At 44.7% G+C, this 18950-nt stretch overlaps 1 protein-coding gene across 3 annotated transcripts in view; it reads right to left on the bottom strand.

The window, feature by feature from the left end:
* Window positions 1-18950, bottom strand: part of SLC25A48 (solute carrier family 25 member 48) — a 41684-nt gene that overhangs the window by 4007 nt on the left and 18727 nt on the right. For 2 of the 3 annotated variants that reach the window (XM_061617181.1, XM_061617183.1), the window contains 2 exons: window positions 16147-16280; window positions 2884-3010 (listed from right to left, as the gene is read on the bottom strand). In XM_061617181.1, the coding sequence (XP_061473165.1) occupies window positions 2891-3010; window positions 16147-16280 (254 nt within the window). In that variant the 3' untranslated portion in view covers window positions 2884-2890. The remainder of the gene's footprint in view (window positions 1-2883; window positions 3011-16146; window positions 16281-18950) is intronic. The other variant, XR_009761394.1, reaches the window with a different exon arrangement.

The following is an 18950-nucleotide window of genomic DNA, read 5'->3' as shown; positions in this document are numbered from 1 at the left end:
CGTGACAAGGGCTTCAACAGGGTTACCTGTTTTATCTACTGGGAACTCCCCCAGGGCATTCAGGAATCCTGTGGATTCCATTAGGCTTTGGGGGTGGACCATCTTAATCTGTCCACCACCCCTGCAGGGAAGGATCGGAGCCATAAGTCTGAACTTCACCAGGAAGTGGTCTGACCATGACAATGGGGTGACATCCACACCCTCTATCTCCAGACCACCCCTTCCTCCATCTGGAGCAAAAACCAAGTCGAGGGTATGCCCTGCCCTATGCATCGGGCCAGTGACAACTTGAGACAACCCCATGGTCATGGAGGCCATGAAGTCCCGAGCCAGAACACTAGAGGCAGCCTCAGCATGGACATTGAAATCACCCAGCACTATCATTCTGGGCTCCTGCAACACCACAGCTGAGATGGCCTCTGCCAGCTCAGTCAGAGAAACTGCCAGGCAGCAGAGTGGACGGTACACCAGCAGCAACCATATTTTACTGTTTCCTCGGCCTGACACCAGGTGCAGGCCTTCACAGCCAGCTCCAAGACAGAGTGGTTTCCTGGTGACAGAGATGGAAGTTCTGTAGACCACAGCAACTCCTCCCCCCCGTCCCTGCAGCCTGTGCTGGTGTTGCATCGAGCATCCAGGTGTGCAAAGCTGGGTCAAATCAACTCCTCCCAACTCACCCACCCAGGTCTCAGTAATGCACACCAAATCGGCACCTTCATCCAAAATCAAATCATGGATGAGAGTGGTCTTATTGTGTACCGATCTGGCGTTAAACAACAACACACACAGGCCAGTGGGCAGAGCAGATGAGCAATGAGGAACCCATCCATGAGAGGAGTGGCAGTAAGGAACAAGGCGCAGATAGCCTTGCTCTCATCTTCTATGGTAATTCACCACATCCCCATGGCTATATTTCCCTCTACACGTGATCACTGAAATTGGGGTGGCATCACCCATGTTCCTCCGTACTAAGACTCCTCCTAAACACCTGATATGGACCCAAGATGAGCCCACCAACAAGCCTGCTGGAGCCAATTATTCCAGTAGGCCTCTGTGAGGATTGGGAACAGTCATACCCATTCAAACTTTTTCACACAGGGCCCATCTACTCCCCCTCCTGTCTCACACCCAGGGAGGGCCAGCCTTCTGCCAGTTACAGACACTCACTCTGAAGGCATCTGGCGACTTTCAGTTCACTGCACAGGCTCTCACCCAGTGCAGGAACTACACATGCACCACATGCCCTCCCCACCACCAATCTCCTCTAGACTGGTTTAACAGAAAATTAAAAAAAAAAAGGTAATAGAAGGGGGGTAGCGCCCTTGCCCTTGGGACTCCCTAAGGGGCTCCCCAAGGGGCAACTCCCTTTGGTGTTTCCCCTTCAGTGGCGACCCAACCAGTGGCAGACCCGCCACCCAAGGGCAGGTGGGCTTTTATGCATCCTGACCCAGCCAGCAGCTGATGCAAGAGGCTGCAAGATTAACTGCAGTCTGTCTCTGGACCCAGGGTCAGGCAGGGGGTCCCAGTCCTTGCAGCACTTACCAGGAACTTCAGCTGTCTTGAGAGACAGCACCCCAAAGGAGCGAGCAGCAAGCACTCAGGTGCTCAGATACTCACTCCCAGGGCAGGTCTTCTGAAGTCCCCTAGTGCCGCAGCTGTTCCCCTGTTTCAATATACTCTCTGGTCATATTGCTTTGGCATTTTATAGAGCTTTAAACTGTTTCCCACAAAAGCCAAACCATGAAGCATGGTCAGTATTCCTGCAACAGACCTACTGGATGGTACGTGTGATAAGTAAAATACTCCCATCACTTCCATGACCAGTTTTAGAACTGTGCTTAACTTTTTTCTGCTCTGTCAAACAGAGAAAGCTTATCCTACAATTACTTATCTCGTTCTTTAAAAAGAAGAAAAGGAAGTGAGGTTACTCTCTGCCTGCTCCACAACTGTGGTATGTTGATCGTGGATTAACTGCAACAGGAACAACTGAATGCAATTGATCTCGCATGGAAACTACTGGCAAATATTACATTAGTATTAGCAAGTGGACCTGCAAAAAAATATTGCAGTGTGGGATATTGCAGTGCCTTTCTCTGGGATATTCAATTCTATTCCCCCTCCTACCTATTTTTTCATTCTCCCACCTCAACTGTCAATCAACATTTCATGGCCATGGAGCAAGTTCCAGAAGCTTGTAAAAGGTCCCAGGTCCAATCCCCAGCACCTCCAGGTAGGGCTGGGAGAGACCCCTTCCTGAAACCCTGGAAAGCTGCTACAAGTGTAGACAATACTAAGCAAGGTGGACCAATGGTCTGTCTCATTATAAAACAGCTTATGTTACTAGTCCTCATAGAGCAGTGTGGGTTTTTGTTTTTCCCACTTAGATTTTTTTCTAAATATTTTTTGTACTTCTGAACACCTTGGGATTCTCCCAAGCCTGCTGATATTTCCCTCTTATACATGGGTGATGCAGTTTTAGTTATATAAACAATGACACTTGTGCCTGAAATTGAGGTCATGATGGATGAGGTTGCACCAGTTGGCAACAATCCAACATAAAGGTAGTACATTTAAAGCCTAATCTTACGCAGATATACTGATATACTGAGAAGCAAGTCTCACTGAGTTAAGCGGAGTGCATTCCCAAGTAACACCATATAGGATTTCAGCCTTAATTGGCTTTACATTTATTTCAGTGGGCTGAAGAGTATTCAAGTCTGGTTTGGATTGTGACCATTATGTGAAAGTATGTTCAATTCATTTCAGTGGAAATTATCTTCAAGTAAATATACTTAGGATCACTGTCTACTTTGGTATTATAATAATTCTCTAGTTCTATAGATAGAGAAAGCATGAAAGTGCTAAACATGTAATGATGCTGACCTGGAATTCAAGGATTTGTTTCTGCTTGATCTCTTAGAGCTCTAAGTGAAAGTTCATATCCGAGAAACATGGCAGCACTCATTGGGAAACCTCGAACTGCGTTCACTGTAAAGCCCCTGAAAAAGACCTGTTCAGGACAAGGAAAGAAAGGAAATATCTTGAGTAGGAGCTAATGAATAGAAATTAGACAATGGGAGACTTCAGTTTTCTCATTAATGTTCTGAAAGGATCATGATAAGTGAACTCATAGTTTATATTCCAAAAGGAATGTGATCAATGAACTGTGCTATTATAGATCAGTATTTTATTTATTTATAACATTTATTCTGACTTTCTATAAAATATCCAGAATTACAAGCAGTGTCAAAATGCACAAAGTATTGGCTGCATGGCACTTTTCTAGCCATGAAGTAGATCCTGAACAGTAGAGCTATATCAGGCTTGGAAAGACTAGTTAGGCCAAAATAGAAAAAAAATTTAGATTGTTTACTGGGTCTAGTCAAATGGAATACAGTACATCTTGATGGTTCTTCACAACTTGATAAGACTGAGAAGATGGGGATTTAGTTGATATACCAGTCTGTTCCCAAGCACAATTCAAAGTGCTTGCTTTAAACTGAAAGGCAGGATATTAAATACTTTAAACTAGCAAACAGCCCTCACACAACCTAACCCAACTGATTCTCCATCCCACAAAGATTTTATTTGTATTCTCTAACTTTAATTCTCTAAACAGAAGGGACTATATTCCTGCAGAGGCTGTTGCAATGCCAGAACAACAAAAGAGTACTATTGGTGCACTGAATGCACAAAACAAATTACCCCTGGGCTTCTGTCATGTGAATGGAAGTTGAAATAAAAATAGCTATACAGATCAGAAGTCCCACCCATAATGTTAGATGGGTGAGGAATTCCATTGCAGGGGTATAGCCTAGCCTGGGGTAGAACTTTGCAACGTTCTTTGCCTCACTGGAGGCTTTAATCCAAGTAAGAAGCATAAGGCTGGGAATCTTAACATATTTCATGCATTCTTATCCTTTGGCATGCTTTTGCCATTATAAAACCTGAGGATTCTGTGAGTTTCCTCTCATGCAACCAGCATGCAACTAGCTTATGCAACCAGCTCTGTCACGATGATGGCAGCATCAGCCCCAACATCAATCAGCTGTTTTTCCTGCATCTGTTAATATGGATTTAACATCCTCACTGGAAACATCTGATAGTAATCTTTGGCATACAGTTTGGCTTCTTTAAAGATAAGGGGAAGATGTCGGGTTGAACAAGTAGACAAACTCAAAGGTTGCATGAAGTTGCACAATAATTTGTAGATTCAGAAACATTGTAGGAAATTCCTCTTGATTCTCATCAGAATGCAAATGAGGCCATTCATTTTTGGAATCCAAGAAGAGTCAAGTCATTACAATCATTTATTGATCCTTTTATTTGAGATACAAAAAAACAAGACTAGGGGCTGCAACTAACATTGTGGCTACAGCCACATCTCCTAATCAATCGATTAGGGGAGAATCTCCCCTCCCGTGTCTGTCCGCCTCACTAATCATGTTCTCTTTTGTGCATTGATGTTTGCAAGCATAAAGTCAAAGTGAATGTTGAACATTTTTTAATAAATATTTAAAATGGATACAAGGACTGGTTATTGGTGATGTATTGAGGTTACTTTATTAACCAAATAAATGAATGAATAAAATGTCTCTTCTGCCCCTAATTATAAATGATGGCCTCGGGCTAAGTGGTGCATTGCTTAATTATTCCTATCCCTTTAGCTATTTATTTATTTATTTTTATTATTTAATTTGTTAGTCACTTCACAAAAGTGAACCCAAAGTGACTTACAATCAATAAACTAGCTGGATAAATTCCTGTAAGACTTCATTTCTACTTGGAAGGAGGTGGAAAAGCTACCTCAACTGGAAGTTCAGGACAGTATTATTTTTTAAGCCAGTGCTAGTCAGACACAAAACAATGAGAAATGTACATTGATAATTTTGGTGTTGCAGAAATTCTCTGGTAAGGAAAAGAACACAGAACATGAATATATGTCTGGTACAATTACAGAGCTGAAGTGATGCTAAACAAATGCACTGCCTGTTTTTTGTTTTGTTTTTTAGTAGGGATTTATATAAACTTTTTTTATAAAGCACACTTTGTTTGCAATCTTTCTTTATAACGATTATAATTTTTTTAACAACCCAAAATGTGTTCCATATAAAGAAATTGCAAGTTATGTAGCTATCAAGATTTTGCATGTAGTTTTCTTATTTTTTTACTGTTCTTTTTTTGTTTGCAGTACTATTCTAATGTCTTTTTTCCTGCTAAATTTTAAGCTTTCTTAATAAAAAAAGTGTTATGAATGCAGCAACTTAGAGCAACTTAGAATGCAGCAAATCATGAAAATAATTACATACAATGGGGGGTGGACATCCAGAAAAAAAATCCATGCCGATTGCAGCCACAGTCACAAAAAATCCATGCTGATGACACGGCAAGAAATCAGTGCCGGTCCGAAAAGATAGTGGACTGTCGAATGCGGTTGAAATCTGGCACTAAGTCTGATTTAGCAGATATTCTCTCCCTGAGATACAAGGGGGGATGATGATTGAGTTTAGTGCTGAAATAGCAGGCCTTAATCATCTGAAAGCAAGATTTATATTGACACTCTATGCATGCGCTTCCTACATCATAAAATTAGGCTAAATTATATGTACCATAATAATTTAGTAGCCACATTTTGTGATGTATGAAAATGGTCTCTTAAGCAGTTAGCAACAAATAAACTCCATAGTCAAGAATGATTAATGGGTGAAACTTCAAGCCAGAATTCTTTAGTGTTTTTTATTTTTAAGTGAAACACAACAGTAATGTTCACTTGGGAAATGAATGGTCTGTAAAAATTGTGGTCCATGGGAATGGCATGTGTGCAGTCTGCCACCATTGCACAGCAAGAAATAAAAAAAGGGAGCTAGCCCAATTTTCTTTTTGCATGGAAAAAAAATGGAAATGGACTACCTTCAAGTCGATCCCGACTTATGGCGACCCTATGAATAGGGTTTTAATGGTAAGCGGTATTCAGAGGGGGTTTACCATTGCTTTCCCCTGAGGCTGAGAGGCAATGACTGGCCCAAGGTCACCCAGTGAGCTTCAGGGCTGTGTGGGGATTTGAACCCTGGTCTCCCAGGTCATAGTCCAGCACCTTAACCACTACACCACACTGGCTCTTGCTAGCCCCATACTGAGGCATAAAAAAACTACTGAACTGGTACAAATACAAAAAAAAATTGCTCTTTTTCTGGGTAGAAAAGCTTCGCTTCTGCAACAAAAACAACAGGCCTGTGCATATGCCCAAATAATTGGTGCATGTTTGGTTGTGATTTTAACATCATCAGTCCAAATAATAAACTTCCTTACTGTTAGAGCCATACGACAATGGAACCAATTACCTAGAGAGGTAGTGGGCTCTCCGACACTGGAGGCATTCAAGAGGCAGCTGGACAGCCATCTGTCAGGAATGCTTTGATTTGGATTCCTGCATTGAGCAGGAGGTTGGACTTGATGGCCTTACAGGCCCCTTCCAACTCTATTATTCTATGATTCTATGACAGGAGCAGCATACCACTCCTCTCTCCCAAGTATTGTAGTTGATCTGTAAGCTACAAGATCATGTTGCATAATCTATTTGCACATTGCAAAAACATGCTGTATACTACGAGTAGCTAACCTGTGTGTTGGGCTGTGACCCATAGGCATTACTGTCTCTAGTTGTTTTCCATAAAGCCTGCAAGTTTGGAGAAGTAACTGTTATCTCCTGGCCTGAGAGTGAGCAGACATCCAAGGCCAGCGGTTGTCATGGTAACGTGAGATAGCAACTGGGAAAGTTCTAACAGAGTCTGTAAGTTGAGTCTTCTGTATATTGCCTCTGAACTGAGCAGAGTCTTCTGTGTCATGTCTTTGAACTGAGAACTTCTCTCCTAGAAGGGGGGATCTTAAAGCCTTAAGCCATAATGTCTTAATAAAAGACTCTTAACCTGATCTAATGCATCTGAGAAGTTTCTTGAGCAACTTAACTCCAACGTAACGTATGCTGTTTCACGCAACAACGCACACACGTCAACAAGGGTTATGGGCCCAGATCCACAGCGTGTTACACAAGAGTAAGTTGCTGGTCTGAAAGGCAGACGGAGTTCTAGAGGGCAGCTTGATTGATTGTACCAGACAGAGGTGAGCAACATGGCTGTAAACCTGTCTGGGGGAGGCATGCCAATGGAAAGATTGACGGAAAAGAATTTTGCCAGCTGGAAGCCGAGGATGAGGGCTTTGCTGATAAAAGAGGATTTATGGGACATTATAGATGGACCCCCTCCGGCGGTACCGACCGTGGCCTGGACACGTAGAGATCAGAAGGCGCAAGCTTTTATACTTCTGGCTCTATCAGACTCTCAACTTCTACACGTGAGAGATGTTACAAACGCCAAACAGATGTGGGACGTGTTGGAAGGCATTCATGTGCAACAGACTGCGGGATCTAGATTGTGTTTGGCACGGAAGCTTTACCAGATGCGCTTCACGGGTGAGTGCGAAATGAGTGAGCATCTCACGGAATTCAGACGTTTGTTTGCTGAGCTGACGGACCGAGGCGTCGAGCACTCTGAACTTCAGAAAACCTATCTGATCCTGGCTTCGCTCGATGGGACTTGGAATAATATGGTCATGGCTTTCGAAGCCATGCCTGACAGAGGTCTGAACGTTGCGTTTATTGAGGAAAAGCTGACCCAGGAATGGCAGCGGAGACAAGAGGCGAAAAGTGCTGAGGAAAAGCAAAGAGCCAAGCTGAAAGAAGAAAGCAGCAGCAGACAGGAAAACAAGCAAGAACAGCAACGGCTGAAATCTTGTTATGCCTGTGGGGCTCGTGGGCATCTTCAAAGAGACTGTGCGGTCAAGCGAAACTCCAGGGACGGCGGCTTGAAGCAGGGAAATGTGAACTTTGTTTGTAAACAGAAGCCACAAACTATAGCACCTGTTAACTGGATTGTTGACAGCGGGGCAAGCCATATATTAATTAAAGACAGGAGTTTGTTTTACACGTCTACAAATGAGCAGGACTTTGTTTTACTTGCGGATGGATCGCAGAAGAGCGTGGAAGCCCGAGGACTGGTGAGATTTGATAAACTGGGAATACTTTCAGAATGTTTGTTTGTTCCAGAATTGGATCATAACATTTTGTCAGTCAGAACACTGGTGAGTTGTGATTTTTCTGTACTGTTCCACAAAGACAAATGTTATGTAATGAGGGGAGATCAAGTGTGTTTGCAGGGAAGCCTTAATGATTCACAGTTTGTAATAAAGAGCAGTCAAGCAGGGTGTGCTGTGTTAAATGCTGAGGCACAGGTACATCAGGGCTGCATCCATGAATGGCATCAAAGGCTGGGGCATGCAAACCTTGACACGATTAAGAAAACCCCAATGCATAGTGAAGACATGCGTTTAAGAGATTGTGGACAGTTAATGGATTGTGATTCTTGTCATAAAGCTAAAATGACTATTGCACCAATTAACCGGGAGGCTGAAAGAACCACAACAGCTCCCTACCAGCTAGTTCATGTTGATTTATCAGGGCCAATAAATGCTTCACGTGGAGGTGCGAAATTCTTCATGGTACTGGTGGATGATTTTTCAAGATTTTGTCATGTTTTTCTGTTAAAGCATAAAAGTGAAGCTGAGTAAAAGCTGAAACTGTTCATTAAGAGAATCGAAACTCGACATGGCACCACAGTGGGGGCTATACACTCGGACCAGGGGGGGGAATTCACGAGTAAAGCATTGAGTGACTTCCTTGAGAGTAAAGGAATAAAACAGAATTTTACTGCTCCATACAGCCCGTTTTCCAATGGAACTGCAGAGAGAAAAAACAGGGTGCTGCAGGAAGCAATGAGAGCCATGTTAATGGATTGCAGTTTAGGGAATTCTTTCTGGGCAGAAGCAATTCTTTATGCGAATTATATTCACAACAGGGTATTACACAGTGCACTTGGAATGTCTCCTTATGAGAAAATCACTGGCAGGAAACCAAAAATACAACACATTCAAAAATTCGGGGCAAGATGCTGGATCCACATTCCACAGGGAAAAAGGAGGGGCAAGCTTGCACCCAGAGCACTGCAAGGTTTTGTTTTGGGATTTCAGAATGCTTATTTCAGAGTTTGGTGTCCAGAAACACAGCAATTAATTCTGAGCAGAAGCATTAAAGTCTCAGAAAAGCCTTGGGATCAAAGGGAAACAGTTGTTCTTACAGGGTCAGATGACACACAAGCACAATCATTTAAGCCAAATCTAGACATTATATCTCAGTACATTGCAGTACATTTCAGAACATCTCTGTACATTTAGCTAGAACTTTATTCAATCAAACTTTGGCTGAACAAAAGTCAAATATAACGTATCAGGATCCATTTCAACTTGTTTATGCATACCTGGGCTGGTAATTACCCCCACAGTAAATTTTTCAGGCAGTTTCCCTATGTTTGATCTTGTAGAACGTCTTAAAGGCACTAGGGCTTCGGCTCTCTCTGCCCCCCCATTTGTGCTTGTGCTTGGCACAGCGTGCCCAGGATCCTCCATTTCCTCAGCCTTACGTTTCTTCGATCTTCGTTTCCCACAAATGAGCTCATTTAACGCATCTCTGAGAGGAATTTGTGTGCCTTCCACTTTTATGTCAAGTTCTGGTTTGAATGTTTGCGCTTGTGTAAAACAAAGTCCTGCTCATTTGTAGACGTGTAAAACCGTCGCTACCATGGCTTTGCTGCCTGGTTGCGGTCGTGCCGCCCTTGGGACGCCATTCCTGCAGCCGGATCCGCCGCGTCATCGCCGTCGCTGCCCGCCCATGTGTTGCCGCTTCTGTCGCTGCGAACTGTGCTGCTGCCCGTCGCTGGCTCGCCCGGTTGTGTTGCCGCCCAGAACATCGTTGTCCGTGCTGTTGCTGCCGCCGTTCCCGCCGCCGCTTTTTTGTTGCGGCCTATCGCGCCGGGGCCTCTGGTGCTGTTGTTGCCGTTGCAACCTCTCTCGCCGGGCTTGGTGCTGCCATCTGCTGGTCATTCTTGGTGCGGCGGGACGCGGCTGCTGTGACTGTTGCTGCTGCTCTGCCATTGTTGGATCGCTTTGGGTCCGTTCTGTCGCTGCTGGGCTACCATCGCAGCAGCTCTTGCTGCTGCTGCCCGCTATTACTGTGGAGCGGGGCTTGGACGCTGGTGTGGAAGGATATTGTGCTGGGTTGACTGGAGTGTGTATGGATACATGGATGTGTGGATGTGCGACTGAGATGTAATTTTTAATTATATTGATTTTAACTGTATTTTATTTTGTTTTATTTTTGTTATTTATCACTTGGGGGTGGGTTTATGGTCTATTATTGTTTTAGACTGGGTGGCCTGTTGATTGGCGGGCAGGGATAGAGTATGTGGAAGTCAGGAGGGGATGTGACAGGGGAGGTGAGTGGCCAAGTCATTGAAAGACTGGGCGGCAGGCGCTGGAAAGGTGCTGTAGGCAGACCACGCCAGCATAGGGGAACAGGGGGTAGATGCATTATACCCATCCCCTGTTCCAGGTCTGCCCAAAACCAGACGATAACTGGGGGACGCAAGGTTCCTACCGACCTTCGTCTGCTGTTGTGCAATGCCAGGTCTGTGGTACAAAAAACTTCACTCATCCACGACATGATCTTGGATGAGTGTGCAGACCTGGCATGTATTATGGAGACTTGGCTGGATGAGGCCTCTGCACCCATTCTCGAGGCCATGTGTCCGCCAGGTTTCCGCTGTGCACAGCAGCCGAGGGTGGGCAGGCGGGGAGGGGGTGTGGCAGTCATTTACCGGGAGTCCTTGGTTTTTGCCAGATCTCCTCTCCATAGGACCAAGTTTGTTGACTGCATGTACTGGAGGTTGGGTCCGAAGGGCAGTTTAGGGATCCTGCTGGTGTACCGCCCACCCCGCTGCACAGCAGACTCCCTGGCTGAGGTGCTGGAGGTGGTCTCGGCTGTACGGGCGTTGTCCCCAGAATTGTTAGTGCTGGGTGACTTCAACGTGCATGCCGGGACCACTCTCACTGGAGCCCCTCGGGATTTCCTGGAAACCATGGCTTCCTGGGAACTGCACCTCAGTAATACTGGGCCCACCCATGTAGCTGGTCATGCTCTCGACCTTGTATTTGTCCTGGGAGAGGAGAAAAGTGCTCTGAAGTTGGGAGTGGTTCTTTCCACTCCTGTGTCATGGTCAGATCACCATCTGGTAAACATGGACTTCACGCTGCCACACCCTCTCCGCAGGGGTGATGGACCTATTAGAATGGTCCGCCCCAGGCGCCTGATGGATCCTGATGGATTCCTGACTGCGCTAGGGGAACTGGAACCTGCTGAAGGTTGCCCGGTTGAAACCCTGGTGATGGAGTGGAATGGAAAGATCACCGGGGCGTTAGACCGGGTGGCTCTGAAACGTCCTCTCCCCCTGAATAGAACTCAGTTAGCACTGTGGTATACACCATGGCTGAGTATTCTGAGACAGGAGGTGAGACGACTAGAACGCCGGTGGCGGAAATCCTGCTCCGAAGGTGTCCGGACACAAGTTAGAGCAGCAGTAACTGCCTACCAAGTGGCAATAAGGACAGAAAAGAAGGCTTTCTTTACTGCCTCTATTGCGTCTGCAGAGTGCTGTCCCAGGAGGTTGTTCCAAGTGGTCCGAAGCCTGGTCGGTCCAGTTGCTCAGGAACCCTTGGAACAGTCAAAAGCCTCCTGTGACACTTTGGCTAAGCACTTTGCTGATAAAATCGAACACATACGGAGCTCGATCCCGTGCTCCGTGGATACAGTGAATGAATCGGAGTTGACCGGTTGCATGCCGGTATGCTGGGATCATTTTCAGCCTCTCTCTTCTGAGGATGTGGACAAGGTGCTCTCGACTGTAAGGCCTACCACCTGTCTAACTGACCCTTGCCCATCGTGGCTCATCATGAGATGCAGAGAGAAGTTGGGTGAGGGGATCAAGGCGGTGGTAAACGCATCCTTGAAAGAGGGTGTGATGCCATCAGCCCTCAAGGAGGCAATTGTAAAGCCCATCTTAAAGAAGCCCTCCTTGGATCCCCAAGTTTTTAATAACTTTCGCCCAATTTCGAATTTACCATTCTTGGGCAAGGTCATTGAGCGAGTGGTGGCCAATCAGTTGTCGACACACTTGGATGAAACAGATTACTTAGATCCATACCAATCGGGCTTCAGGACTGGTCACGGAACTGAAACAGCCTTGGTCGCTCTGGTAGATGATATGAGGAGGGCATTAGATAGGGGAGAATTTGCCTTCCTTGTCCTCCTCGATCTCTCAGCGGCTTTTGATACTGTCGACCACAGTATCCTTTTATATCGCCTAGAGGGATTGGGAATAGGAGGCACTGTATTACGGTGGTTCCGCTCCTTTCTCTCTGATAGGTACCAATGGGTGGCATTGGGGGAGGAGGTTTCAGACCCTTGGCCTCTCAATTGTGGTGTGCCACAGGGTTCCATCCTCTCTCCCATGCTATTTAACATCTATATGAAGCCGCTGGGGGCAATCATCAGGAGATTTGGGCTGCAGTGTCACCAATATGCGGATGACACTCAGCTCTATCTCTCATTTAAATCTTCACCAGAGTTGGCTGTGGAGACCGTGTCCAAGTGCCTGGAGTCCGTGAGTGGATGGATGGGAAGGAATAGGCTGAAACTGAACCCCGACAAGACCGAGGTACTGCTCGTGGGGGACAAGAGAAGGTTGGGAACCGTTGACCTGAAGTTCAATGGGGTGAGTTTACCCCTAAAGGACCAGGTCCGCAGCCTCAGGGTCGTACTTGATTCCAAGCTGTCCATGGAGGCTCAGATTTCAGCTGTGAGTCGGGCAGCTTGGTACCAACTACACCTTATACGTAGGCTGCAACCCTACCCTCCTGTTCATCAGCTCCCACTGGTAGTACATGCCTTGGTCACCTCTCGATTAGATTACTGTAATGCGCTCTACGTGGGGTTACCTTGAAAACGGTCCGGAAACTGCAACTTATTCAAAATGCGGCGGCTCGATTACTCACAAACAGTCGTTGCCGGGACCACATCACGCCAGTGTTGTTCGATCTACACTGGCTTCCAGTTGTTTTCCGGGCCCAATTCAAGGTGTTGGTTTTAACCTTTAAATCCCTACACGGTCTCGGCCCAGTTTATCTAAAGGAGCGCCTACAACGGCACCAATCATGCCGCCTGACAAGATCGGCCACACAAGGCCTTCTCTCAGTCCCACCAACCAAAGCAGCTAGGTTGGCGGGCACTAGAGAGAAGGCCTTTTCAGTGGTGGCCCCCACCCTCTGGAACTCCCTCCCACAAGATCTTCGGCACATCTCTTCCCTGAATATGTTCCACAAGGCCTTAAAGACCTGGCTTTTCAGCAGGCTTTCGGGACTTCTGGGGAGGCTTAATATTCTTCTGTTTTAAATGCCTCCTATTATGTATTGTTTGCTTTTATAATTTATATATTTCACTGTATTTTTATATTGTATTCTGCCATATTTATTGTATGTATGTCGCCTAGAGTGGCCATAGGCCAGATAGGCGACACATAAATTAAATTTATTATTATTATTATTAAAACAAACTCCTGTCTTTAATTAATATATGGCTTGCCCCGCTGTCAACAATCCAGTTAACAGGTGCTATAGTTTGTGGCTTCTGTTTACAAACAAAGTTCACATTTCCCTGCTTCAAGCCGCCGTCCCTGGAGTTTCGGTTGACCGCACAGTCTCTTTGAAGATGCCCACGAGCCCCACAGCCATAACAAAATTTCAGCCGCTGCTGCTCCCGCTTGTTTTCCTGTCTGCAGCTGCTTTCTTCTTTCAGCTTGGCTCTTTGCTTTTCCTCAGCACTTTTCGCCTCTTGTCTCCGCTGCCATTCCTGGGACAGTTTTTCCTCAATAAACGCAACGTTCAGACCTCCGTCAGGCATGGCTTCGAAAGCCATGACCATGTTATTCCAAGTCCCATCGAGTGAAGCCAGGATCAGATAGGTCTTCTGAAGTTCAGAGTGCTCGACGCCTCGGTCCGTCAGCTCAGCAAACAAACGTCTGAATTCCGTGAGATGCTCACTCATTTCGCACTCACCCGTGAAGCGCATCTGGTAAAGCTTCCGTGCCAAACACAATTTAGATCCCGCAGTCTGTTGCACATGAATGCCTTCCAACACGTCCCACATCTGTTTGGCGTTTGTAACATCTCTCACGTGTAGAAGTTGAGAGTCTGATAGAGCCAGAAGTATAAAAGCTTGCGCCTTCTGATCTCTACGCGTCCAGGCCGCGGTCAGTACCGCCGGAGGGGGTCCATCTATAATGTCCCATAAATCCTCTTTTATCAGCAAAGCCCTCATCCTCGGCTTCCAGCTGGCAAAATTCTTTTCCGTCAATCTTTCCATTGGCATGCCTCCCCCAGACAGGTTTGCAGCCATGTTGCTCACCTCTGTCTGGTACAATCAATCAAGCTGCCCTCTGGAACTCCGTCTGCCGTTCAGACCAGCAACTTACTCTTGTGTAACACGCTGTGGATCTGGGCCCATAACCCCTGTTGATGTGTGTGCATTGTTGCGTGAAACAGCATACGTTATGTTGGAGTTAAGTTGCTCAAGAAACTTCTCAGATGCATTAGATCAGGTTAAGAGTCTTTTATTAAGACATTATGGCTTAAGGCTTTAAGATTCCCCACTCTAGGAGAGAAGTTCTCAGTTCAAAGACATTACACAGAATACAACCTCTCAGTTCAGAGGCAATATACAGAAGACACAACTTACAGACTCTGTTAGAACTTTCCCAGTTGCTATCTCACGTTACCATGACAACCGCTGGCCTTGGATGTCTGCTCACTCTCAGGCCAGGAGATAACAGTTACTTCTCCAAACTTGCAGGCTTTATGGAAAACAACTAGAGACAGTAATGCCTATGGGTCACAGCCCAACATACTCCCCTTTTTCCATTAAGACTGCAATACTTTCCATTGCATCCATAACTTTTCCATTTCAGCAATAAATTTCTACAATACAAAAGTAATACATTTCAATACATTGCATCATACAGATCCACATTACATCTCAGTACATTGCAGTACATTTCAGAACATCTCTGTACATTTAGCTAGAACTTGATAAACTGGGAACGCACACACTTCAACACTGTGACCCTCCAGATGTTCTTGGATTTCCATCAGCCCTAGACAGTATGGCCAATGATCAGGGATGATGGGTGTTGTAGTACAGCAACATCTGGATGATCACAGGTTAGTCACCCCTGCTGCATACAAGACAGCCATACTAGTTGTAAGGTAGCCATTTATTTATTTTTAGTTTTCTTTTTTTAATTTTAATTTAGCACTTTTTTTGCCTGAAATGTTCAATGACACAATGAAAAAAAAACAACCCTGCACCATTCCCAAGTCAAATTTAAATCAGTTTAGTAACATACAAATTATGGAATGATCTTTCTGACGAGGTGCGCCTGGCACCAACACTGTTATCTTTTCGGCACCAGGTCAAGACTTTCCTCTTCTCTCAGGCATTTTAGCATGTGTTTTATATTGTTTAAAATTTTTAAATTGTGTTTTAAATTGTTTTTTAAAAGATGTATTTTAAATTGTGTTTGTTTTTAGTTACTGTAAACTGCCTAGAGAACTTCGGCTACGGGGCGGTATACAAGTATAATAAATAAATAAATACATGGCAAGGCTGCACCACTGAATGACATCAGTGAGGCTCCTTAATGGTGGCTTGTAGGTTCCATTTAGCTATCCATGGCTAATAGCCATGGATAGACTGAGTCTGCACGAATTTGTTTAATCCCCTTTTATTAAGAATATATGGAGAGTCCTTCTGAATCAGGCCAAAGCACAATCTAGTCCACTATCCTGTTCTCACAGTGGCCAACCTGATGCCTATGGGAAGTCCACAAGCAGGACCTGAGTGAAACAGAGCTCTCCCCACTTATAATTCCCAGCAACTGGTATTCAGAGGCGGAAGTGGAAGTAGCTCTGGAGGCAGAATGAGAGCCAGCATGGGTAGTTGTCATATGTTTTGGACATGAATTCCATATCTTAATTATGTATAGCTGTGCCACTTAAATTATACAACTGTAACTGGAACAATAGGTTCACATGCAATTTGTTACTATAAATTATTTCCCAATATTAAGGTATTATTTTGATAGTGCTTACTTTTAGACCTTCATTTTGGTAACTTTGGGAGATACAGTCAATGACCCCTCTGTATTTGTTCAAATAAACCCCGTCTGCTTGAAGACGACTCTTGACCACATCCATAGGAGTAGCTGTTCCCCAAGATATTGCTCCTTGGGGAAAAAGGGGAAGTATTACACATTCATACACATTCTGAACTCCTTCATTAAAGAGAATGGTAGACATCTTTAGGAATCAAGCTATAAAAATATGCCAGAATATTAATTGTAACGGAAGGTAATATGAATTTTGCTATGTAGTTCAATGAAGTTTGATTTGCAGCTATTGGTACTTGGATTGCTTGTCTAAATAGCGATACACTCCTTGTTTGTTGACAGCACCTCTAGAACAGGAGTGTCAAACCTTGGCAATGGAACCTTATCAAGTACTTTGGGTTTTCCAACATAGTACTTCAGGTTTTCTAATTCTGGACACCAAACAAGCCTTTTAAAGCAGAGATCTGTCCCAGTCTGCATCTGTATTGGAAGTGTTTTTAGATATATATTTTTTTTATTGCTCTATCGCTTGTGTGTTTGTTGCCCTGGGCTCCTTTGGGAGGCAGGGCTGGATATAAATCCAGTAAATAAATGAATAAACAAACACCTAAGTGCACTTCAGATCATTCAATAGTTTTCTGGGAGAGTAAATGACAAAAGGCAAGCTGGTGTACTTAACTATTGATAGATCCCTTTCTAAAATGGCCCTAGCTTGCCATTTAAAATTACCTCATGTACTTGAGGCAAATTTTGGAGATCAGTGTTTCTTGTTGCAGTAGGAAAGTCGGGCACTTCAAGACTTTGAGTTTGACCTGTTTCAGTGACTTATTTCTTCCTTTCCCAGAAGTGTTTCTCTGCCTATAAATGATCTAGAAAATGAAGCACTTTACAGCGGATGATAAGGAGCAACAGGAAGAAGAGCTGAGGGATGTGAAGTTCAGTAAGTTGTGATGTTAGCAGGTAGAGGATAGGAGGGCATGTCCTCCTCCAGCTCATTTGGATTATACATTCCTGCTCTAGATATTATTCTACAGTAAAGGATCAATGCTTCCTTCAGTTAGGCTTAGTGTTGCATAGTATTGGAGTGACTCTGCACTGGATTCGTTCAAGTCCCAAACCGAATCGAAGTGAACAGTTGAACTGAGGCATCAATTCCATGGGAGGCCACCTGCAAAGCAGCACCCCACAGAATCTATTCCTTTGCACAACAGCTGATCAGTGGAGGCACTGCTCCTGAGGGGTGCAGGGTGCTCCTTCACAAGCGGTTCCCTGTAGAGAAGGAGCACCCCAAAGAATTGAACCCCCATGGTCAAGAGTAACGTGGAAGGAGAAGATGCAATGTCTCCTTCCTGACCATATGTTGAATTAGGTTGTCTTTTTAAAAAAACTTCTAGAAATAGCCATTGTAATGAAGACTACTCAAAAATGGATTCCCCACACCACCCCATATTCTCTCTTTCTCTTCAACAGAGAAAGTGGAAGGGAACAGACTTTGCCCACAGGGTCAAGTTGTGTCTATTTATACTTTGTGTTAATTTAACACAAGAAAAAGAATACCGATACTCCCAGATTACAGGGCCCACCCTGTAAAATAAGAAAGTCGGCTACCTTCTGGGTCCCCCCCCCCGAATTCTACACCTGCATTAAATGTAATCTCATTATCATGCAAGCAGGCTAACATTACTTACCTGATTCTTCACTCCCTTATTTACTTTGGGGGATAAAGGGAGAGCAACAAGATTCCAGGGCAGAGTAAGGATGGGGCCAACACCTAGCTATAAAGACTCAGGGAATATTTACAGATGCCATGGTTTGAGTGTTGGACTACGACCTGGGAGACCAGGGTTCGAATCCCCACACAGCCATGAAGCTCACTGGGTGACCTTGGGCCAGTCACTGCCTCTCAGCCTCAGAGGAAGGCAATGGTAAACCACCTCTGAATACTGCTTACCACAAAAAACCTATTCATAGGGTCACCATAAGTCGGAATCAATTTGGAGGCAGTCCATTTCCATTTTTCTTGTTTGTCAAGCTGGGACTCCCCACCACCAACAGCAGCTATGTGGGGGCCTACGGCAGTATGCATGCTTCAGCTCCCCTCCCCACTGCACACGTGTGAATGTGTTGTGTGTGATAATTGGGTGAATGGAGTATGAGTGTGTGTGCTTGGAGTGTGTATATATGTTTTGGCCCTGTCCACCACTGGTATGTGGTTCTGACCTCTTTTCTAAGAGGGAACACAGCTGTATGACAGATACGTGCTGGCCATTGGTTCATAACTAAGCATTTCTACTAATTAACAAACACCGTTATTAAAAATTTGCAGATGATGTAACAGCAAATTCAGCGTTACTGGTTACTAAGTGAAACACAACAGCAGATGCAGTGAGCCACATTCAAATATATAACACTGTGCATGGGTGCTGATAGCTTGCATAAAGTAGGTGTGCTAAAAAGATTCAAAGCCTCCCAAAAAATCTTGACAACATACTTTAAATTGAATAAAGGGAGTTTATCATGTGTCCACCTTTATGGAGAGGCCACTGGTATGCTTGTGAGTGAATTCAGAACATTTCAAACTTGGGAAGCAATAAATCATTAGGGCTTTTAAAAAGCGCATACTGATGTTCAGCACAAAGAAGATGTGACATTTAAGAATAGCAGAGCTTAGAATGTAGTATTTGTTGTTAAATGTTACTGCACGACAGTTACATAGATATGGATTGTACACTATGGTTAATCTGCGGCAGTTCACATTTGTCCAGGTGTGTGTTTACAGGGCCATGG

The sequence above is a fragment of the Rhineura floridana genome, chromosome 3 (assembly GCF_030035675.1).
Source record: "Rhineura floridana isolate rRhiFlo1 chromosome 3, rRhiFlo1.hap2, whole genome shotgun sequence".
Lineage (NCBI taxonomy): Eukaryota > Metazoa > Chordata > Lepidosauria > Squamata > Rhineuridae > Rhineura > Rhineura floridana.
Note: the sequence above shows the minus strand (reverse complement) of the source record. Positions and strands in the feature narration are given on the sequence as shown.